Source organism: Pyxicephalus adspersus, chromosome 2 (assembly GCF_032062135.1).
Source record: "Pyxicephalus adspersus chromosome 2, UCB_Pads_2.0, whole genome shotgun sequence".
NCBI lineage: Eukaryota > Metazoa > Chordata > Amphibia > Anura > Pyxicephalidae > Pyxicephalus > Pyxicephalus adspersus.
Window position 1 is genome coordinate 26,738,017 of NC_092859.1, and position 25,476 is coordinate 26,763,492.

Genomic DNA, 25,476 nt, shown 5'->3' on the forward strand with positions numbered 1-25,476 from the left:
TCTTTTTCACCAGCTGGGCTCCCTGTGTTCTTTTCTTCCTTTTGTTTTTTAAAAAAATACAATTTTTTGCACTTTTTGTGATCGGTTTGATGAAGAGACTTTGGAGAAGAAGCCTGTTTGGTGTTCTTAGACTCCTTCAGTATAGATTGAAGAGCCCCAAGTTCTCAAGGGCACTCATCTAAATAGATTTTGTAGCTTGTCTTCATTCTAACTATTCTCACTGCTTGGAAAAACAAAAAACAAACAAAAAAATGTAATTGATGACCTCGGTTCTCTCCTGGAAGCATTGATTACTGAAAACTGCAGGTAAAAAGCACAGCTCTGCTCAATTGGCTGCAACAAATCAACAAAAATGATATAAATCTTAAAGTGTATAGAAAGTTTAAACAACATTTTTAAAAGTTTATTTATATTGTTTGCCTTTTTTGCCCCTTACCCACAAAAAAACGACTAATCTAATTAAGCCCTTACCTAGCCACCATACCTACCTTTTCATTTTTATGTAAGGAAGCCATCGCCTAAACATCTCTTGCTTGTGAAGTTTATAGGGCTCTACTATGCACATGCAAGCAGTGGAGGACGTAAACTCTTTGGCTGGGCATGGCTGGACTAGGTAAAAGAATAAGTTAGAGTACAACTAAAACTTTCAGAATCTGTGTCCCGAATACCATTAGCAGTTCACCTTTTAATGTAAGTCATTAAGAATTGCTCTTTAGAGTAAAACATTTTTTAACATTTTGAATGGAAAAGGCAATCAGTAAGGCCCCTGTATGTATATTAATGGGCCATTGATAGACGTTCCCTTTAAAGTCCCTGGAATAGGGGCCCCCAGTGCATGAATACCCTCTTCTCTTTCCCCAGTGTTCACCTGAGGATTAGAGAGGATGAATTTCCCCAGCTGGCCACCAATCTGACTAACCTTTTCATACTATATACATACTAAAATGTGTACACTTTGTTGTTGTACAGCTGCTTTTTTTTTTTTGTTGTCCGTCAACTCAGTAATAAAGACTTTCATCAATACTGCCACTGAAAGAAGCAAAACATTTGAAAACTGAAAGAGAAGTGTGTGGGAGTTGTCACTCTTTTCTATACAGTCCTCTGCAGACATCTACTAAGTTGCCTTGTGTACACTGCACAATGGTCAAAGCAAAACACCTAACAATATGCAAAGAATTGCACCGTTTACCCTTTATTTACAGGAAGAGCAGCATTACATAGGAAGAATAAAGATCTTTATTCTCCAAAAAGACCTGAAAGCAAATTAGATTTTAAACCTAGTCACGGCTTAAAATAAAGCTCTTTATTCCTTGTGGTAAAGTTATTTAAATTACTATATGATTCATTTACCTTTAAACAGCCATTTGATAATAGCTTCAAATTTACTGTGTTCAAATCAATGAAGAAAGAAAACTACTGATAAGAAATGTATATTACTGTATATCTGGTATAGATATCTATTTTGTTGGCCGAGACTGGCTTTATTTTATTCTAGAATACACAAAATCCTCCTCCACTGACCTAAACTAACCAAATGCCTAAACCTGGGAAAGGCTGTGCCTAGAAAAAAGGAGGATGGGGCTGTGCTCGGAAATTGACTCTTCCTAGAGAAGTCAAATGTTCTATCAAATCCAGAACCTTATAGAAAGAAAAAATACTGCAAGTAAACATGTTAAAAGACTTTTTTCATGGGCTGTTACTTGCAATTTTGTAAGTTGCTCTTCCAAGGTGGTGGGGGGCTGGTTATGGGACACACGGCCATAATTTACATTTTTGCACACGTTCCTAACAGCAGATCCCTTTTAAACCTATTTTCCTACTTTGTTCTGGAACTTTAGATAGGTAGAAACATCATGATTAGATAGAAGCAGATGCTTCAAAACAAAAAAAAGAAAAACTCACAGTGGCCCCTTAATTTTGCCAGCTCAAATATAAATTCGCATAGCCGTAATTAGAAAGTCGAGTGCTTGCCTCTGATTGTACTACAAAGCCAAACTAATGTCACCGCCAAAAAAAAAAAAAAATTCATCAGAATCCCTTGTGATTGCCGGCTGCTTAACGACGGCGCTTGATTGCAGTGACGGGTGCGGTGCTTCGGAAGCCCCAACCAAGGGTTAAACAAGCGCAATTTGTAAACTCTTCTAAATCACAACCAGACAATCCGGTGAGATGACATTAAGTGCGAAGATTTCTTTTTTTTTTTTTTAACATATAATATGGATATTGAATAATGTTTCCCAGAAAAATGAGGCACTTGTTTTAGTAAATTGTAAATTCAGGAGGATTTATATTTTCTTCTTTTTTTTAAAAAAAAAAAAAAAAAAAAAGGTAGCACTTTAGCGCTGCAGACGATTCGCTGGGTTTCACATGATGAAGCACTTTGGGTAAAATTCAGGAGAAGCTATTAATCGTAATGCGTCTTCGCTCCTCTATGCGAGCATGATAAAAAGTTTCTGTTTTCTGGGAGATGTTGGGAAGAGAGTTATTAAGCTGATTATCAATTAGCACCTTTCTGCGTCACGGCCTACGGCGAGGGAATGCGATTGAGGACAGCTGATGAATGCATGTTAGGATGTACAGCAGACTGTGAAAGAGTTACAAAAGTTGTAGGGTCTGTTTGCAGTATGGCAGAGGATTGCTTAGCTGCATGTAGCACTGCAGCGCATTGACAGGGTACATAATTGATGCCTGTAGGAATGAATGGCAGTGCAGCCACAAATGCACATATACCATGCATTTCAGTAATACATGCGTTTCCACCTAGATATCGGTGTGCTAATGCAAAACTCTACTAGGAACAGGCCTAAACCCAAAACAAATTACAGTTTGCTGTATCCATGTAATAAAAAAAAATTATATTTTTGTATCCTTTTTACATCTTAGTGGTGCTAATCTCCTGCTGCCACCAATCTATCCAGCAATTTCTCAGGGGGTTTCCTCATGGTGACAACACTTTACCATGCCTGCCTGTGGTATCTATTAAAGTCACCATTTGTGGTCTCCATGGGATAAGGTGACAACGCCAGAAAAGTGCAGATTTTGACATTTTCACAAACAAAACAAATTTGTAATTTATTGAAATAAATAGCTGGAAAACTTTTCAGTATTACCAAATAGTTCTATTTTTTTTTAATGACAAATGACCCATTTCTTACTATGGATAAAATATTGTTGCTCCCAGTCTCCGTCATTTGACCCCTATAGCCTGCAAAGATTAGGGACTCTTTTTAGCTTAATGGGCATGAAAAGTCATTAGAGACTGCCAGGGGTCCATTTTTTTTTAGAAAGAAAATGTGTCTGTCTTTTTATGTACCTATCTACAGTGTGTGTGCGTGTGTGTATGTGTGTGTATATATATATATATATATATATATTTATTTATATATATACACACACACGTAGCACAGAAGTGTTTTTGTGTCCCTTTAGCAGAACACTACCTTATATTTATTGCTGTGTGAGTTTACACTCCAGACACTGCGGCAGATTCAGGGTGTCTTTTTGGCCGGGCAGACAGAATTTTTTTTTTATACCTCGCTGTGTTTACAATGCCTGACTCCTACACTTAAAGTCGTGTGCTGTCTCCATGGTAACTGTGTGTCCTACATGGCGTTCGCCGCCGAGTCAGCCCACACAGGTCAGAAGAGACGCACGCCCTGCAACTGATTTCATTTATTATCCTTTAAAGGCCAGACCTTGGGAAGAGGCAGACAAATCCGGCTCATTCTTCCCGTCTGCGCTGTCTCCCTGGGCTTTGCTCTGAAGACGTCTGGGGGCCGCGCTGGAACGTGTAGAGGTGGTGGGGGGAGGCCAGTCAGATATTCTGGGCACAGTCTAGCGCATTATTAAATAGTTAATTGTCTGGGATTGTTCTGTGATCAGAGCTCTCATACTCATAGAAAATCTTTCAAAACTTTTCAGAACTTGGTCTTGAACATGGATGCACGAATGTTGGAACCGGTGTTTGGGGTGCACTTGAAAATTTTACATCTGAACAATTATATAGTACTGAATGCTACCAATTTTCTTTCTGCCATACCGTACGGTTCCGTATCCTTCCTTTAGTTATTAGCATTCTAAGGTCTGTGACAATGCTGGCCAGGATTGTTTCCTGGTTTCGGCATTGCCCTCTCCCTAAACAGTTCAGAACACAATGGAGCATGAGAGGGAGGTTGCTGAGCACAAGCACATGTCATGTGTCAGGGGGCTAACATCCCAAAAAATCACTTTGGCTTGGAACATTAGAGCATTTAGTCCTGTCCCTCCTTTTAATGCCAGGCTTTAGGCTGCAAAATACACGCAAGGCATTATGGGGCTTTTAAACCAAGTTCAAAGTCATATGGAAAGATTTGGGATTGTGTTTTTTCTTTTAAATGGCAGGAAAAGGGACTTTTGTTAATTTAAAAAAGCAATGACTGGAACCAATGGTGGATGTAGCCAAGAGAGGGCCCCAGTGCAGAACTGACTTCGGCCCCCCGCCAAGCTGACTTGGGGCCTCTATTGGCGGAACGTACAGCACTCTTGTGCACACCTCGCACCTCCCTATGTTTGCCCCTGACCAGAACTCCCAACACCATATGCTTTTGTGCAGGAGATTCCATGATGGACCTTTCAGCAGTTGTACAAGTCTGTATGAATCCATTCCTGGCATGTCACAATATTTGTATCGGTTTTTCAGCAAAACCTCCAGTTCAGTGACATTGTCAAAGCTAAGATGAGTTAACCTGTCTGCTGCAGCCAGGAGGAAACATTTCCTAAGTCTCCTCTCCCCTAGTGATCAGACTGCAACATTGAAAATCTGTAGCAAGTCAGAAAGTGATGCAGTAGCTCTGATTTGTGTCAGACATTCATGAACATTCTACAACTTCAGGGGCCCAAGATTTAGATGTGTGTATCATCTTTGAGCAAGCATCTCAATCCAGGAGGTAGATGGTAGCTTGGAATGATTCCTGAACAAAGATGGCACCCTTTTAGAGAGATAAGGAGATGAAGGCTTGGCTTTGATTTCTGCGAGTTATGATAAATACCAGGAAGCATTACACTAACATGTTGCTTAGTATTCTGCACGTAATGTGTCTGGTCCAGTTCAATAATATTACACAGCACGGACAGGGTGCATTTCCTTAACTCTTACCTTACATCTTCACATGTGCCTCCATATCTGTATGCTGTAATTATGAATATGGTTCCTGCTTTGTTATTGTGTATTTTGTGCTTGTTTTACTTTTTTTATATGCAGACATTTTCTTTAATGATTGACTTCTTTTGTTATGTTACCATGAGCTATAAACTTTGTGTCTGATGCTTACATAGTCTTCTTGATTTCTCTCATGCAGGGTGTCATACTTCGTAAAATACTTCTGAATCGTTACTTCAAGGGTGACTACGGTTCCTCTCTGAATGGACCGCTCTCGGCAGGATATGTGAAATCGGGACCGTCGGCTGGTACGGGTGTTTTCAAATGGCTTTCATTGGGGAATTTGATGGTTGGGGGTTTGAATTGAGTAAGGTGCATGTCATCGTATTACATGGGCAGGTATCACGATCAGGAAAGTCCTCAATATGTTCATCTAATAATAATAATAATAGTAATAATAATAATAATAATAATAAATATTAGTTGTAAAATACATCATTTACTATCGGTGGGTTTAGTCCGTTGACTGTAGACTGTCACCGTAGACTGTTGACTGTAGAGTTCAGGCCAGAAATGCAATAATATCCCAAGCAGTATACTTAACCTCCCAACCGTTAAGCCCGTACTTTTCCGTGCAAAAAAAAGTTGCAATTATCATTAACCTCGTACTTTTCTCACTATATTAAAATCTCACTTACCTGGTCCTGCTGTGCTCATCCAGCGTCGGGTCCGTGTTCCAGGGTTGTCCTCCAGCGTCGATCTCCCTCTCTAGCGTCGGGTGCCGTCTCCTATACCAGCGGGACCGGTAAGATGCCGGCCGGCATCTTACCTGGTCCCGCTGATCGTCCCGCGTCGTTCTCCTTCCAGCGCCGGGTGCTCTCTGAAACAAGAAGCCGGCCGGCGGAGGAAAAAAAAAGCCGGCCGGCTTCTTGTGCGTGTGTGCGCGATGACGTCGGCGCGTGTGCGGGAAATTCAAATTGAAACTCATTCATTCATTTTGCATTGGATTGGATACAGGAGTTTGTATTCAATCCAATACAAAATGAATGAATGAGTTTCAATTAAAAATAAATACAAAGTATGTATTTTGTATTGGATTGGATACAGGAATTTGTATTCAATCCAATACATAATGAGAGTTTGAATTTTGTTCTCATTTGGTATTGGATTGAATACAAAGTCTTGTATCCAATCCAATACAAAATAATAGAAAATATATTTATGTGGTTTTGTCTATAGGTATGTGACGGACACTAGGGAGGTGTTTTAGAAAAATATATTACTATACAGTATACCGAATTATCGCATTTTCAGTATTGGATTGAATACAAAGTCCTGTATCCAATCCAATACAAAATAATAGAAAATATATTTATGTGGTTTTGTCTATAGGTATGTGACGGACACTAGGGAGGTGTTTTAGAAAAATATATTACTATACAGTATACCGAATTATCGCATTTTCAGTATTTTTCATTTATTTTTGTATTCTTGTTTAAGCTGAATTTTGTGTTTTTCCTTTAATTTTATTAAAAGTAATTTTTTTTTTTTTACATGATTGTGTGTTTCAAACATTTTTTATATTCATTATATCTACTAGACCCCTATTCGGACATATTTCTGTAAGTTACAGGTCTACAATTTAAAAAAAAAAAATTTCATGAAAACCTGTAACGCTTTTGGTACAGAAATCTAGACATCGGTGTAACGCCCAGGTGGTTAAAGGCTAAATCCAACCATAACATTTTAAATGTGTGGAGTGTGGAAATGTTAGAGCATCATTTTATTTTATTATTGCCTGTATCCATGCTGGGCAGAGTTGTATCTGCCAAAGGGAAAGGACATGCTGCCTCAGGTCCTCTAGCCAGTAGTAGCCTCCAGATCCTTCTAAATAAATCAACCCTGGTAATAGTAGTGTTGTCATCTAAAACTGCAAGGGGAAGTAAGTAGTCGAACTGGGGATCTCTTCTGCCGGTTTTGTATACAGCAGTTAGCAGTTAAAGTTTGAGTTCTGATCAGTGGACCAGTGGACTGCCCTCTGCGTAGTGCAACTCACCCAAATCTCTGGGGCCCTGTCATATTCAGAACCTTGCTGAGTTCACTTTTTATTGGGCTTAAAGAAGGCCTTGGGAAGGAACATTAGACTGGCAAGGGATAGGCATCCAAGTGTGGTCCTGTTGCTGGTGAGATTTTCTTCTCAATGGTGATGCATACAAAAACAGACACACACCTCTGACAATGATATGGGTTTCTGTCCTGTAGGGGTAGCACAGGGACAGGAAATAGGGGGAAAAAATCTCACAACTAGGGTCACAAACATTTGACTGAAAATGTAACTATAGATGCCCACAGTCCTCAGGCTGTAAACCTGGAATGATTCTACCCAAAATTTGGGTGTTTTAGCTGCTCCCCATGAGACCACCAGAAAGATCTCTGTCCTATCTCAGGGCACATTTCGCTCACTTTACTTTCTTTCAATAAATCACAGTGGGGGAACAAAAGAACAGACCAAGTCAAGCACTAAACCTGCTGTTTGTTTCTTCACAGCTTTCTCGAGCCCGGACACTGACAAGAAGTCAGGGGCTTCCATGACTGACATTCAGTGCCTTCTAGACAAGGAGGGAGCTTCTGAACTGATCATAGACGTTATTGTTAGCACCAAGAACGATCGAATATTCTCTGAGGGAATCTTACTTGGAATTGCACTGCTGGAGGGTGGAAACACCCAAATACAGGTAAGAAACAAATACCCCCATGTCACAGCAATGTTTGCCACAACAGGCCATCCATTTTCCAATATGGCTGCCTCTGTCAAATATTCTGGTTCTTCAGGAACAGTTTTAGAAATGTGGTCCCAGGAAAATATGAAATAGGTCCTAGGATAATATGAAATTTTAGATCCTCGAACATTATCCCAGAGTAGAAATTATTAGGTCAAAATAAACAGATATGTGTTTTATATCTCCTAGTTTACCTCCATCTTACCTGCATGAGTTAAAGGGAACTGTCATATATTTCTCAAAGTAAAATGGATGGAATAGACCTTTTTGCTTGTTTTTAATTACGTTTGTGATAGGGGATATTTTTTCTCTTGTACTCAAAGTCTGTCACCAGGACAGGAAGTCTGGAGTAATCTTCAAAAAGGTCACTTCACAACAAGCGTGCACTTTCTTTTAGGAGTAGAAGACTATACATTTATTACTCCCTGCTATTGGTATCTCAGTTGAAGATTTTTTTCCATACTTTCCTATTTACACCATTGTCACTAGGGCAGGAAAGAAAGAGTAAACCTTTCCATTTATCCATTCTATGCAAAAAAACAAAGTCCCAGACCTCACTTTTCTCCACTGAATTTACCTTTTTTTGTCCAACAGAGTTCATTTTACCACCAATTAAATGAGCAGAAGAAATCAGAGAAGTTTTTTAAGGTTCTGTACGATAGGATGAAAGCTGCTCAACAAGAGATCCGAGCCACTGTGACCGTCAACACCATCGACCTGGGCACTAAGAAGAAGGATGATGATTATGAGTCCCTGTCCTTACCAAAGAAGAGAGGTAATGTGCAAGGAACAGTCTGGGGTGGACAGGTTCTTTTATGTGTTCAGGTACATTATTTAAAGCAGCACATTCACATTGAATAGGCTGACAGAAACGCACCAAAATCTGTGACATTTGCAGCCACTGAGCTCACCACAGTGCATATTATGGCGCAGTGTTGCACTAGTGCAGGTATTGTATGTGTGCTTTTATTGCCATATAAAAAAAAGCCACCACAATGCACATGTAACTGCTCCTAACTACAAGAGTGCAGCCAGTCTTACAATATACAATGTATCAAACTTTGTTATAGTTTAATCTGTTCACTCATTAGTGGATAAATAGTAAATGATTTTTAGCAACAATGACTGCCATTTTATTGTAAATAGCCTGTAGGGTTTTTAATGCATTTTAGATGCATTTCGTAGGTGTTCAAAAGCAATTTCTAAGGCCCTGTGAACACCTGGTAAGTTATAGAACACTCTGCATACACATGTCAAACGCCAGTGGAGTGTTTAGAACACAATTGTGGCATGTTTCCCTGAATGGAAATGTTAAGATAGGTTTTCCAAGTTGTGATTCTTTCAAGACTAAAAGTGATGCAAAGCAATGCAAACACGTTGTGTACTAAGGTTTACTGTTCATGTAAATCAATGCCATTCAAAAAGCTTTGTCAACGTGAAACAAGCGCCTTTTCTTTACACCTGCATGAACATGGCTTTTGTAAAGATTTTACAGCCAATTTTAGACCCATTTCTTTGCGAACATGATATACTTTGTAAAACACTTTTTAATACTCACAAATAATATTGTGATTTTTATGTGTAAAGCTGTCCAATGTCTTGTAGGACAATGCTTTGTATTGATTTGCTTATGCAAAAATGTGGTAAAAAAACATTGGTAAAATAATTTGTTTTAAAGTCTTTTGTTTTCCAAAAATTACTGGTGATGAAAATGCAATCTGCATGTTAAACTAGCTGCTGGTAATCAAATCAATACAACTTGTCCGAGTCCAGAAAATGAAAATAAAATACATGAGTAGAGGAGTTTTAAGAAGACTTTTTGAAGGGTCTGTTTATAAAGCAATGAATCTGACATTCACCAAAAATTCTATGGTGGAAAATCTATCACTACTATTAAAAACATGTTGACCTGAGAGATTCTCCAGCAGAGTTTGGTGATTGTCAGATTCACTGCTTTATAAATAGAGTTGCATTTCTCCCAGCAGTGTGCAGGTCTTCTCCATAGATTTTATTTCCTTACTCATTATGTGGCAGTCATTATGAACTGTAATTATAATAAATAATTAGTATTGATTGGGGGAACGATTCAGCTGGTAATTGAACTTTTAAATAGATGGAAATTTTACATAACAATGATTTGCATTAACTGTTTGTACCATAAAAAATATATAAGTTAAATCTTAGAATTGAATAAAACCCCAGACTACCCTCCAGTCTTGCACAGTTTGCAGGCTCCTCTCTTGGACTGAATTTGCTTACTTTGATTTTACTGCACACTGTGAGCTTCCCTCAAAGTGCATTAAAGGCTTTGGCAAAAATAGGCAGCCAGTTTCATGGCTGGAGGACTTCCTGCATCAGTCAGCCCTTTCCACGTCAGCCCGACTGTCTCTAGTCTGCCTCATCATAAATTGGATTTTAGTGCTTTCAATAATGGATGCTCAGCAGCAAATGTGGGTATTACCCAGGGCAGTCTGTATGCAAATGCCCTAAGATCTAAGATCACCCACTCCCCCAGAATGACAACCACCTATCAAAGCATTTTCATATATGCAAAACTCTTTCCATGAGCCAGGCTCCATCCCCAAACAATAGAGGTAGATTAAGCTTCAGCTTTCAAAAATGTTTCCAATAAAATTCTTTTTTTTCTAGTTTTGGACATTTCTTACAGATCTGTGCAGTAATCAAGTATGATACTTTAGCTTCCTCTACTAAAGACCAGTCTCAGCTGCTCCTCCTTCTTGTGCATGGTGACTGGTCTTGTGTCCGCCCCTTTAGAGGTTTCTACAGGCAGTCTGTAGTGGGGGGAGCTGCCAGGTCTCTCCCACAGCTCTATTACCTGCACAGATTATGTGCATCTCATTGATGATGTCACTGCTACATTTACAAGGAAATATCTGAGTATGCAAAAGAATTTGAAGTACACAAAATAAACATTAAGTAATAAATTAAAATGAAAAATTTGTGCTGTAATATTTAAATTTTTGTAACTAATAATTTTTATCACTTCTTTTCAAGTGAGGGACCCTCAAATCCACCTTAAAGATGGGATGAAGGGACAGCTGGCAGAGGCATCCACAGCCACGTCTAAGGCGTACTGCATGTACCGAAAAGCCATAGATCCAGATATGGATATGATGGGCTCTGGGGGAGATAACGGAGGGGGCGAAGAGAAAGCGGCAGAGGAATCGGTCATCATGAGCCCCGTCATAGCAATCATGCAGCCAATCCTGAGATTCCTCCAGCTGCTTTGTGAGAACCACAACCTTGGCCTACAGGTAGGGAAAACATGATGCCTGTGCAGATTTAAATTGAGCCTATTACATATTAGAGGTTTTCAATTTAATAGCTTGTAGGCTTAGTAATGTGTGAGTTCAACACTTCCATTTATTTATTACCCCTCACAGAGATCACAGTACTGATGATGCACTCCTTTGCCTCCCTAGAAGGATGGTGCTTTTTTATTCAGATCATACTTGCTGGTCTGAAGTGTCAGCATATTTTAAAAATAATGGTGTATATTGTGACATGTCATGACATTGTGTCATGACATATTGTTAATTGATGCAAACTCATAAAGTTGCTAAATTGTTCACTTTCACTCAAGTTGGTAGACAATTGTTAAGTGAAAGATGCATATATTGTTAAGGGTACCAGTAAGATACCTATGAGCGCCCAGGTGATCAAAGTTGATGAATGTAATAGCCAATGACCTGGCCTGGGCTTTGAGGGTATGTTTTTTATACTTATTGTACCATTTAACTAGTCTTAATTACTGTCATGTACAGTAGTTTTGCCATCTTGACATGATGAATTGAGCCTTTCTTTTCTTTCAGAACTTTTTGAGAAACCAGAACAACAAGACCAACTACAACCTTGTGTGTGAGACGCTCCAGTTCTTGGATTGTATTTGTGGGAGTACAACTGGTGGTCTCGGTCTGCTCGGGTTATACATCAATGAACGAAACGTGGCTCTGGTGAACCAAACGCTGGAAAGCTTAACAGAATATTGCCAAGGGCCCTGTCATGAGAATCAGGTATGCAGCATATGGGAGGTGTTCTGTCCAGTGTGCACAAACTGACACTCCGACCACTGTTACATTACAGAAGCTGATATATTTTTTAATCCTGGCTTAGAGTAGTGATATGTTTAAAAGGAGGAAAAGCTAAACACCGGAACACAAATACATATTTCTGCACTTGTAAATGGCAGAATACAAAATCAGAGGTACACAAAATCTACTTTATTTGTAAATGGATAGATGTATTCTTGTAGCAATAATGGGGTTACATATTATGTGTGCTGTAGATGGGAATTGTGCTTCTTTTTAATAAACAAAATGGAATAATTTTGTGTTTTTAGACGTGTATAGCGGCTCATGAGTCCAATGGGATTGACATCATCATTGCCTTAATTCTTAATGACATCAACCCGCTGGGGAAGTACCGCATGGACCTAGTGCTGCAATTAAAGGTAACCCTATGATATCTTGTACTGTGTGACAGTATTCCATCCACAAAATTACCCCCAATATTGAGATTGTGGGGCTTGTGAGTCATTTGTGCACAAAACAATGACTCAATCAGCAGGAATAATGCACATACAATATATTAAACCATAACTTCAGCTTTTAGCATTTCTTGGCACAGATGTGAGAAAAATAAAGATAAACTGTATGGCAAATGCAACTGTTTGTTGCTATAGGTTACTAGAACTAATAGCTGGTGGTGATGTGCAAGGCAAAGCCTTGCTTTAGCTCTTCCATACCGCATATTGAAAGCTGCTGCATATTGAAGGTACACAATTAATTGCCTAGTCTAAACTTGCTCTCTTGAACTTAAACCTTTCCTCCATGTCTTCTAAATGAGTAGCTAGATATGTATGAACTTACTTGAAAGATCTGATAGTCCATGAAGTGTGTAAGAGGAGAACAGAGCAGAGAGGTAACATCATGATTCTCTTGCCGCCCCTTAACTGTCAAATAACGGTTGGTTGCATGGAGGTGATCAAACGAAGTTGCTTATTAACAGCAGAAGGAAGAAAAAAAAAAAACACTGTGGCTGGGCTGTGTAAATCTTAGGACCGGACGGACAAAAATACAAATCTTTTTGACAGGTTAAACAGCTACCATATGTGTATTTTATTTGTGTATTTAGATGTTTGCTTGCAGTTCATATTTAAATAAGTATTCTATTTTCAGTATAATGATCAGGTTTTAAAAATGCTGTTACCAAGGGGATAAGAGTCTTAAAATATAGCAAACGTGTATATTTTATGAAAATAGATAAATCCTAAAAGCACCCACACTTATACCCTTTAACCTCCAAAACACATTGTTAATAGGAATTTCACCTGGCAAAGTTTCTGCTTTGTATAAAGGGGTCCCCTGAGTAAGGCCAAGCACCAGCTAAAACAGGAAATTAATATCTTTTAATTTTAAAGTTTGACTCTACTTTCTTTTAAAGAGTAGAGACAAGTTATTGGGGTGATTTATCCTGAAGACACAACAGAAAGTAAAAGGAAATCCGTCCAACCTGATACTGCCAGCAGACCAGAGATACAAAGAGTGACAGGCCGAACATGAGACCTAGGAAGCGTCAGTTGTTCATCAGAAAATTAAATTAAACAGCCAACTCATTTCTTGGGTCTAGGCATTCCACTTCATCAGGGCTATACCAGTGAGAAGCATAACATGCAATGTGTATAATACAAAAAAGTTAGGTGGTTGATGTAATATTTAAAGATATATGCAAATATATATGAACTAAAAAGCATTATTAGTTCATATATAAATCATAATTCAATTACTAAAACTAGTATGTGCTTTACAGATTGGTCTCCCAATCAAAGATTATTCAGACATGAACTCTAACCCATCACCACCCATCCATATATAAAAAATGTCTTTTCTTACTGGCCTTCCATTTTTAACTTTATCATCATATAGTTTCAACCTTACTTAACTTCCACTCTTTTGTTTCCAGAACAATGCCTCAAAACTGCTTCTGGCAATCATGGAGAGCCGCCATGACAGTGAGAACGCAGAGAGGATCCTGTACAACATGAGACCTGGAGAACTGGTAAGGAATATTGACTGGGAAATAGATAATCCATCTTTATTTCATGCAAAATACCAGTTTAGCCTTTTCTTAACCTGTGGTAAATGTCACATTCCAGCATATTGTCATATTTCAGCAAAAGTAAAAAAAATACACTTTTCTTTAAATACACTTTGGAAAAAGGTTCACCTTTTTTTAAATCTTGCATATAATTCACACTAGAACCTGAATTTTCCTAATTTACAAATATTAAATCTGTACTTGGTGATTGGCTATGCCTCTTTTTAGCTATTTTTGGTCACTAAGGCTGCCCATCACATTGTTTAAGGTGCGAAGGATTGAGGCAGGCCAAGTGTTGCCTTCTCCTAAGAAGTCTCTACATATTAGAGCCCCCAGATTTTGGGACTCCCTGGAAACTAATTAAATGCAATTAGTTGACATTTGGAAGACATTTGGAAGCACCTAGTTGGTCAATAGTGCCACTTATCAAAAAGGTACAGAGCCTTTTTAAACTTTGCCTTGGTGACATTGTTCTTTAATAAATACCTCCAAAGTACATGCAGCCAGGTTGAATATACACTGTTGTCCCAGTTCCCATGATCTTTCTTGCAATGTGATTTTGGCTAGCTCCTGTTTATTCTGCATATGTGTGCTACAGCACTATACATTCCTGGGGGTAAGCTGCATTCTGAGAGACCACTGTAATCCACTATGAGTATGCCTACCCAATGAACAGAACCACAGAAGAAAGATGCTTGGGAATAGAGGGATTTATTAAAACACAGACTGTGTATTATAATTGTATTGTAATGTTCCACATCAAGTTTTTTTAAATGGAAAAAAAAGGAGTTATAGAAACAGTTATTTTCCCTATTATATAAATTGGCCCCATAGTTTTGCAGATTTTAATATACTGTTTATCCTGGAAAATATTCATTCTTTTTCCTACAGGTGGATGTTATAAAGGTGGCTTATAACCAGGCACTGGAGAGTGACCAGGATGACCATGGCCCAGAGGACCAGGTGTCCCCGAGGTGTGTCGGACACAACATTTACATCTTGGCTCACCAGGTATGCACCCTGTTTCACTAAAGCCGCACTCCAGCTTTAAAGAGGCTCAAAAATAAACCACACAAATCACACAATCTCAATAAAGATCACCTAATGTTTGTAAGACCACAGCTAAATGTCATGCCCATATGGAAGCATATAAAAGAAAGAAGCCCCCATTTAAGCCATTCTTTCTTCATAGCATGTTGTAGCCAGATTTTTCTGATCAGCATTAAAACATGATGCAATAGGTCATCCTGAAGCATGGAGTCCGGTCCACATGTCTGATGTGTTTCAGCTAACAGTCCTTGGATGTGGTGGCTGCATTAGATTTCCTCTTCAAGTTTTCTTGTATTTTCATCTGATAGTCCTGCCAATAACAGACTTCCTGTTCTAGGGTAACAGGAGAGAACAGTTAGGTAGCACATGTAAAGTAGAAGCTAGGCATGTCTTCGAAAACTACACGTCCCATGAAGCTTGTGTTAGCAGTTGTGTTTATTTGGTGGTAATAGGGAATCATTGTGAGCTGTAAGGAGGGGCCCTGCACAGCCTGGCAATAGGAGTGATGCAGAGACTACAGCTGGGCAAGTGATATGACCTCTAATCACATCCAACTTCAGAACAAGACAGCAAATAGTTTTATTACAGATAGTGAGGAAATTAAGGCAATGGAATGCATGTTTTCAAAAGAATATATTGTTCAAATGCTCTGCAATTAAACATTCATACAGAATCATCCAAGCTGACTGGAACTTAGTTTTCAAGTAATTCCTTTCTGATTTTCACATTTTGCTTTTTGTGTTAAATAGAGATGTGTGGATTATCCACTAGAGGGTGCTCCATATTTGTTAGCAATTGCTAAGTATCTGCCTAAGGTAAGTTATCAGCCACACAAGGAGGGCATCGTTTTTAGGGAGTTGGCCACCTTTTACTTTTCGTGTCCTGAGAATGATCAGTAAAACTCAACCATTAGATGTAGCACTGCAAAGCTGGAAGCAGAGGGTGAGCTTGTGATGAACAAATATGCAATATGCAGTATATAATGAACTATTAACTATATCCTGATAACACCCCAGGATGCTGTTTGCATCTCCATCTCTTGTACTCATTACAGAAAAGGGATTATTCACTAAAGGAACATAGGCTGTTCACTTACCAAAATAATTATTCCCTTGCAAGAGATATTTTATTCAGTTTAGTATATTATAAAGTTCTGCTGACTTTAACCATCACATCAAGGCAAAATAGTTTTTTATATTCCCCTGCACATAATTGGGTATTCTTTGCAAAGTGGATTTTCAGCATATTTACATAGCTGAGTGAATTATCTCATGCAAGGTATTTCACCTCTGTAGGTGAGCAGCCTAAATCCCTTCAGTAAATCAGCCCATTGTATCTAGATATATGTGTATGATTTCTAGCATAGAAAAAATAGCCCAAAATGAGCCTTCGCTAAAAATACTATATAGTTCACCTTTAAAAATGCAAGGAGTAAAGAAAATAATGACAGAGCAATGAAAAAAATGGATTTAACCACGGATGTTTGTGGTGAGGAAATCACCCCACATACATGTGTTGCATAGACCAGAGCCACGCCAATGCTTGCAGCCTCCACCATGTCCTGCATCACCCAGGCCAAGCACAGTTCCTCTTTTCCATATGGAACTTGCTTCATATCACAATTATTTTATCGGCAGGATCCAGTTTCAGGTCCTCTTTGTTCTATTTCCATCTGTGGTGCAGACATTGTATTATTGGCACAGTCACACTTGAAAGTTTTGTGTGTCTTTTTCCCCCCCTGAGGGGAGGGTGGTGATTGGCGAGGGGGGGAGTTGTAGGCTGCATTTATGTGCAGCTCTCTCCTCCGGTGCCCCACCTGCTGCTCTCTTTACCAGAAACGGACAGACTTTCTTGTAATTGGCTGACCCGCAGGGTGCAGGAGACATAAATATATCTTAGAGGTCCTGGAGTGTAATTAATCAGGGCCTAGTACATACAGAGTTGGACTGCATCATGAAATACAGTGCTACTTTCTTAAAGCAAACCTGTAGTATTGAAATCAGCTATAAACTCACATATGCAACACAAAGCTGTTAGTATTTTATGTCTTCTATTAGTGATGCGTTCGGAACCCTCCCTTCTGTTTATAATTTTTGTTCTTGATAAAATAGTTGTATTCACTGCCCTATCCCACACCCCTGATGCCCCTTGTACCTGTTCACTAGCACTGGGCTTTTGGCTGTTGTTGAAGATTTGTGTCCATTTAGCTAAATGGTCGGGGGCTTCCTGTAGATATACTTGATGGCCACTTGACCACCATCGCAATATAGGTGCTTGAAGGATCCAAATTTGGCAATGAATATGGAGTGCACCCTCACCCTTTCTAATGTCCGAAGTGTATGTCTATGGGAATTTCTTTTTGACATTTGTAAGGCTAGACATTGATGTTGGACCTGGCGTTCTAATTCATTCGGCATTCTAATTCATCCAACAAATGTCCATATCTCTGTGCCGGCCTTCTTGCTGACTATTATTATTGTTAAACAGGATTTTTATAGCGCCAACATATTACGCAGCGCTGTACATTAAATAGGCTATAAATGGAAGAATAAGGTTTTACAAGAAAACTTTTTTTCATTACCCAGAGTTTGCCTTTAACAAATAAGATGAGGCATGAGGCAGTGTGTGTCTTATTTATAGCAGGCAGACCTTGGTGAATTGTTGTTCTTGGTGTCGGTGAAAGTTGTCTCTCTTGCGCAGAACTCCGTGTGTGCGTCTCGCTCACTGGAGCAGACAGCAGTCTAGAACAGTGTGACTCACAGTCTGGGATTGAAATGACAGCACCTAATTAAATTGCTGCGGAGTGTGGAGGTGTGAGGCTTTCGTTCGCTGACTGCTCCAGCTGCTGCAGTTGTGCGTCACCACCCATTCTGTACATCGCTACATCCTCTCTACCAGGCGAGCATCCAGGGAATTCAGTCTGGTTTTTCCTTACAGTGAAACTTTAGGCAAAAATGATAATCTCAGGATCTCAATGCTGTTAGTAATATAGATGTTCTAACATAGCAGTGAGGATCTGCAGTGGACACTGGTAAATATTTTATTTCTCTGCAGTAATTGAATGGTATTCACCCATCTGATAGGTGACTGTAGATGAGGAAAGAAAAAAATGTTACTACTTTGGTTATCACCCAGTCATTAGTTTGTTGATTGGACAATAATGGGAAAGTACCCTATTGATAAACATTTTTAGAGTTGAAAAAGGGATCCTCCTGCATAAATGATTGGTAGGCGGTTGATAAACCCAAGGTTTAGGAGCAGAGATTTTCACGAAAGCCTGACTGAAAGTGAACACAAATCCAAAATTTTGAGCTGTCACCAGAACAGGCGTTGAGAGGTATTTTAGCTGTTTGAATGCTCATCTCACACTCACCTTAATTAAACCAAACAAATCTGTTATTCGAGCCAGCTTTACTTAGCTGTGTGCCATGTAGAGCCCGCAGTTGTTTACTTTGCCAATAAAGCCATTGGCAGTGTAAACTTTGGTTTGAATTGGGAAATTCCAAATCTGAATTTTTGCTTTAGTTCTATCGAACAGACCTTGAACCTAACTGTACAACTATAGTAAAGGGATATCTTCCAATGGGGGCACTTGTTCTAGTGACAAATATCTAATAGTGGGTTTTATATATTTCCTCTTACTTCTTGTTGTGTCTACAGGGACAGGCAGTAAAGATAATGTTCCCCGATGAGACACAGATAGCTAAATTATTTAACATTACAGGGTTTTTAATCCTGCACTACTCTACAGTTTGATGTAATTCAACTGTTAAAGCCGTGGCACACTATCAACTCTCTTGGCAACATTCCAGCAATATGAACATATAGAAGGGATTTTACCTTTTCCTATGGTGTGACTCTATCACTGGTTAAAACTGCAAGCTGTCCTTAGCAGCTGCTACCTTTTTTACAAGCATTTTGGCAAGAGAACAATGTCATAGTTGCAGGTGAGTGCCTCCATTAGCAATCCTGTGGCTGGGAAATTGCTGCCAGCAAGATCGCTGTAACATGGTCCTTACAGAAAGCTATAAGATTCTTCTGCCTCACTAACTGAAATCCTCATATGCACTAAGTGTCTTCAAAAGTTGATGAGAGGACAATTTCCAAATTCCCAGAACCCTACATTTAGGAAACATGAAACTATGACAAAATCATTGCCGTCTCGATGCCTTCCACCCTGGCCAGGACCTTTTTTTAACAGGTTCATACCCCAACTTTGTTGGTACAGAACTTTTCCTACTTTTTACTTAGTATATGCAGGTCACGTGAGGTCATGCAATTTACCACCTTGCTCTAATCCAGGTAATTAATCCATCCCCTGCATCACCCTTTGCTCTCCTGTGTTATCTCAATCTGTGTTCTTTTTAACAACGACGCGTGCGAGACGTTCTCTGCCAGGATTTCAGTCTGCGCAGCTAATTGAAAGTTCTGCCAAGTAGACGTTGATCGGGGAAGTTCTGGGTCCCCGCAGACCTGATTAGACCATTCCCTGTTGTGCCTTACCTTGAATAACTCGGAGTTCTCTCAAAATACTATTATAATTTGCAACCCCAAGGAGTAGATAAAAGATACCGGTCTTCTGACTCACATTGATGCAGAGCGATAAAAATCTTTTGTTCTTTGCAGCATTCGCAGGACACTGTTGCTTTTCTTTGCACAAGCTAAGGGCCCCATCCACTAAGACTGGCGAAATAATTGTCATTTCGTTTCGCCGCACATTGCTTTCTGCAATAAAAATTTTGTGTGGTAAGTTTCTTTATATCAAATGAAAACTGTTAAGAAGGTCAACAGACTGGGAAAAAAATGTGAGAACAAAAATCAGCAAAGCATGGCGGTGAAAAATACGCTACCTTGAGTACAAGCTCCAGTGAAAGAGATTTACTGTGTCATGGTAGGGGTGGTGGAATTCAAAGCAAAGCTGTTGGAAATATTATTATCTCAGGTATAAAATAGAAAATTATCTGTTTCCACGTTTATAAATAAGTCCCTTTGTGGAGGATGCAGACTGTGTTGTGTCAGCTAATATTAATGATAAAAAACCTGATAATTCACTGGAGACCCAGGGCTACATGCGGCAGCTGTTATACATGGAAATTCACACTCCCTACTGTTCTATTTTAAAACTCCAAAAGCAGAATTTTGAATTTTGAGAGAACAGAATATAGGTAAAATGGATGTGGTTTTGCCTAAATACAATTCATGGATGAGGCCTTCCACTTGTAGAGTGTAGTTTAATTTTGAATTGTCAGGTAAACTTGCCATGGGGCCATAAATTAAAGAGAGCACGTCATTGTTTTCTAAATGTAAAGCTGAAATCTGGGAGTTCAACTATATATTTCAAATATTCATCAATTCATCAATCTTACCTGATAAATGATTTGTAATTCTGCTCAGCTAGTCTTACAATCCTTGTCAGATTATACAACTAGGTCCTAGACCTCTATTGCAGTAGCGGCACAGCACGGTCCTGGTCACAAGCTTTACCGGCTTAGACAGTAATGGAGCTGCTAGACATGAATGCATGTACAACATTCAGAAAAGGGCTTTTGCATCAATCCTTTTTCCTGAATGTTTCTTTTAAACTCCAACACCTAGGATGCCTTAAGTGGAAAGTTTTAGTTCCAAGCGGAAGCCCTAGCACCTCCTGTCTGGTATCAGTACTCAGGAGCTGCTAGATATAAGACTTTGATCTGAGTTTTTAAATAAGTAAAAAATATATTTTAATATAATTTTTTCATGTACTTGGGTATGCCCATGTGTACCCCTGAGGAACCAGCCTTTTAGATGCACCTAGCATATATAGGAATATTGTCCAGTACAGGCGTGCTAAGTAATGTGTCACTATAACACTTTTAGGTATTTATTACCTCTCAAAGGATCACAACACTCTTCCCAACAATGCATTGTCTGTTTTTCTCCCCAGGATAGCACCATCTTGGGTCAGGTGTCATCCAGCATTATCATTTACTTTCTTGGCCTAAATGCCAATTTAGAGATGGCACAATAATGAAAATCTCAATGCCTGTACAGTTTCTAGCTGTGTTCACTTATGCCTGGCACAGATCAGCCCATGCCGCAGCCTCCCCCTTGTAAATTTGTAATTTATAGTTACAGTTCAATCACAGAGGAGAGGGAACTAAGGAAATACTTTATCCTGCCTGCAGCAAACGGATGCCATCATCTCAGTCTAGTCAAAGTCACTGAACTGGAGCCTAAGGACGGCTTTTCAGTGACAAAATATGAAGCTTTTATTGTTTCTGCATACCGTGACATTTAATCGATTTTATATGCAGAGTTGTAAAGTTATTGTAAGGTCAAGTTTAACTCCTAATTCTAAAAAAAGCTATGAAGATCTAAAATGATTCCTAACCAAGAGTTTAACATCTCTTTAACATTAGTAAAGTGCATCAAAATGTTCACCTTACAATATCTGCACATCTCATTCACTGAAATAAACCGTACCTTTTTTTTCTTTCAGTTGGCACGACATTCCAAAATGTTGCAGCAAATGCTAAAGCCAGGAAATGACCCAGATGGTGGAGATGAAGCTTTGAAGTACTACGCTAACCATACAGCCCAGATTGAGGTAAAGGAAAGGGTTTGATGTGGTGGGACATCACCGGGGCTGCATAAATCCTCCCAGTGCTTTCATTAAAAGTCAGAACTTGGCAGACTTGTGGCCAATTCCTCAGCCATATATATTTCTGGCATGTTCTGAAGCCCTCCATCTTTTTTTGTGGCCTTCAGCTGGCTTTTGGATAATTTGGGTAGAGAAGGGAATACTTAGACTTAGTACTGTATTATTTTTGTATCAAGGACACAACTGGAATTGATAGGCAAATTCCAAATAATGGCATTTATTTTTTTGATATTCTTTTATGGTATATTCTAAAATGCGCCTGGAAACTGGCAGCTTGTGTTGCACTTTGCTTGTGCGGCTGTTTTTCCACATGCACCAAGGACATTTTCTTTAGAAGTATTAAGGTTTATAAACCAATCAGGACTAAATTTGACCAGACCACATCCCAATACAACAGAACTACAAAAACCAAACAGGTTTCCCACAGAAAACCAGAATTATAGGGACTTTTAATTTCAGATACATACAATTACTTTAACAATGAAATATAAAACCACATTGCACTTTATTCAAAGGTTACAGATTAAAATCCAGAATACAACAATACAATCAAGAGTTTATTCCAAATAACATAATCATTTAGATCTCCTCGTGGAAAAAGCTCTTGAGGCATTTTCTAAGTTTCTATACGTTTCGGAAAACTAAGTTCGCTTCTTCAGGGGAGGAGATCTATAAATTACAGTCCAATGACAAATAATTAACTAAATATTCTAATAATTTTTGTTTTACAATCCTAAATCCATTTTTATTTCTTGGAATATAAGATGATAATAAACCTACATTTATTCTGAGTGCTAGTGATCACCTATGAACCCCTTTTATTCGATAAGAAATTGGAAATAGACACAGCCAGGACTCAGCAAGGAGGAAAATTGTTTTCTTCAAGGTTATGACTAAAAATAAATGTGTTCAGTGGAAAGAAGATGAACTTATTAAAATATGCTCAGAATGTAACTTTGAGCCATTTTGTGATTAATGCTGTATTGCTCTTCCAATAATAAACTTTAATTTCAATATTTTCTTTCTTTCTGTACTCTTGCCTGTTTCATATTCAGAGTATGGTTGAGGAAATACACTCACCCCAGTATATCCTTGGAATCTTGTTATTTTTGCTCTGATTGAGTTGTTATTAGATATGGGTGTGGCAGACTACCCCAGTAGTAATGTGCTTTTACAAACACATGTGAACCAGACAAAAATCCTGAATATTGCCTGAATCCTGAATCTGAATAGTGCCATTGAACGATTTCCCCTCACCTCCTGTTTAGGTGACCACTGTAAAATTATGTGTTTCCCAACATTTTGTCTTGGAAACAGTGATCATCCCAATGTTCTTAGCACACTCCGTCAGCAATTAAAACCCAACAATGGTTGGAAACATTTTACACATTATCCGAAAATTAAAGAAAAAGATTCTATGGTCGATATCATATAGGATTTTAGTTAAATAAGTTCAACTAGGTGCTTGATAAATACTTCTGTAGTTGCACAGTGAACATATTACAGTGTCCAAAAGAGCTCTGAAAATTGACCACTCAAGCCCAGGGCAGTAGATCATTTAATAGACCTGGTCAGACACCCCCCTGCCTCTTCATGCCCTCTCTTCGTGGCAACACTTGTGCTAGGTGGTGGTGCTGTTACTGAGCTCAGCAACACAAAGAACTGGAGAGAAAGTGTGGAAAATATTTTAAGGCCTTTTTTAAACAAGCTGTAGTTATAAATCATAACATACACTGGTATTGGGTTATAAAGACTTGTGTTTATCGTTGTTCTTTGCTAAATCTTTAAAATGTAAGTTTAGTGCACTCTTTAAATAAAATCAAATACCCTTACAAGAATGCAGTTATGAAACTCTGCAGGTGTCCATTCTGAACTCTCTTCTTTCTGTATGTGATCTGCAGGGGGGCTGCATTGTAGATATATAAATTATAGTCTGGCAGAAGCACCTGATCATCTGTCCCATTTACATTTCCCGACTGCACAGAAAGTCTGATTTATAGCCATGCCGCATGAGACACGGCATTAACCATGTCATGATCCCTTGGCTTTGCTATATTATACCATATTCATGTTATGTGAGATGTAAACTCCAGGAAAACATATAAATATAGGAGCTGTATTACCAACCGAAGGATTTGTATTTCTGTTCATTCATTTCTTAGGTTTACACAGCTCTGCCAACATAGCGCAATTCTGATAGGGCAAAAAATATTATTATTTTCTACTGCAGAGCAGTAACATTTACAGGTCTTGTCCCTTCTCCAGCCTGTTATTACCCTTCTATTACTCTACTCTCTCTTCCTGTTAGAATGTCCCTTGTTCTGCTGCACAGCAGACTGGGTCATTGTGCTGCTTTTAATTCCATTTGTTGGAGCACTGCTGATATAGTCAACATAAATATGGGTTTTTCAGGGCTTGTGTGACTTTTCTGTCTATCTAGAGTTCCTAAAGGATATGTCCCCTTTTGATAAACACCCATTTTCTCCCAGCCCCCTTCCACCTTCCACTGCACTTATCTAACCCATCCTCATCTACAATTGTCCACTTACTGGGATCTAGAAGGATTTTGTTGCCTTAAAAGATGTTACTTTGCCATTTTTATATATGGGCCCTAATGTGTAAACAAGGGCTGTTAAAGCACAGCTACACTTTGCCATCAAATAAAAGGCACGACCATTGGATTTTTTTCTTGTTCTTTTTCAGATTGTCCGCCACGATCGTACCATGGAGCAAATTGTGTTTCCCGTTCCAAACGTATGCGAATATCTTACCAAGGAGTCAATGTACCGAGTGTTCAACTCCACAGAGAGGGATGAACAGGGCAGCAAAGTTAACCACTTCTTCCAGCAGACGGAGGACCTCTATAACGAGATGAAATGGCAAAAAAAGATCCGAAGTGAGTAGATTTAATTGTACTAGAAGAGGTGTGGCCTCAAGGAAGGGCAGGGCTAACAATTTAAAAACCTTGTAATCCATCCAAGACAGTTCCCTTTATGTAAAGTTTTTGATTTTAGAAGCCTTGAAGTAAGCTTTAGGAAAATGTAACTGGTTCAAATGTTTACTACACACAAGTGAGATACACAATTTATTTCATACCTTATATATCTAGAAATGTGTTGCTGCATTTCATTTCTCAATACTTCCTGTAGTCTCAATTTAACAGGGTGGCAGGGCAGGAGCACAACTGTCACCCCATACCAGGTAGTCCACAAGGACCTTTATTGTAGGGTCACCAGGGATTATTATAATAAAAGCAGATTTTAGAATATTAAAATGTACTTGAAATGGCATTACCATGTTAAAGCTTTATTGAGGTTTTATAATTAGGTTATATCTACATTAAGTTACATACAGGTACTACCGCTATCCTGTTATGTGCTTTAGTATTTAGTATTATGCAGGCACTGCTGTAGTGCAGCAGCTCACCTCACTTGCCTTTATTAGTAATATGTTGGTCTGGATTTTACATAGGGGAGGGATTCCTAAACACTTTCACTGCAGTCTTCTGCTGTCACTCACATACAGAAAGCCTAGTGCAGCCATTTCCTCCAAAAGTTGCCAGGGGTTCCTCAAGCTGATGACTGGCCATCCATAAGGTAGTGCCAGCACGGTTCTGGAGCCAGCACTACTTGGCACAGACAGCTGTATAAAAGCAAGGACGTTTGTAGCTGTCTGACCTTTGGTGTATGGAGGTCCATTCTTCCCACTGGCAATCAATGCACATTTTGCAGAATGTTTCCCATTGTTTAATT

General features: G+C 38.9%; 1 protein-coding gene across 2 annotated transcripts in view; it reads left to right on the forward strand.

The window, feature by feature from the left end:
• ITPR2 (inositol 1,4,5-trisphosphate receptor type 2) overlaps nt 1–25,476 on the forward strand; it is a 180,647-nt gene that overhangs the window by 110,073 nt on the left and 45,098 nt on the right. For both annotated transcript variants that reach the window (XM_072400134.1, XM_072400135.1), the window contains 10 exons: nt 5,337–5,445; nt 7,685–7,872; nt 8,512–8,692; nt 10,933–11,192; nt 11,751–11,951; nt 12,278–12,388; nt 13,900–13,995; nt 14,926–15,045; nt 21,563–21,670; nt 24,428–24,620. In XM_072400134.1, the coding sequence (XP_072256235.1) occupies nt 5,337–5,445; nt 7,685–7,872; nt 8,512–8,692; nt 10,933–11,192; nt 11,751–11,951; nt 12,278–12,388; nt 13,900–13,995; nt 14,926–15,045; nt 21,563–21,670; nt 24,428–24,620 (1,567 nt within the window). The remainder of the gene's footprint in view (nt 1–5,336; nt 5,446–7,684; nt 7,873–8,511; nt 8,693–10,932; nt 11,193–11,750; nt 11,952–12,277; nt 12,389–13,899; nt 13,996–14,925; nt 15,046–21,562; nt 21,671–24,427; nt 24,621–25,476) is intronic.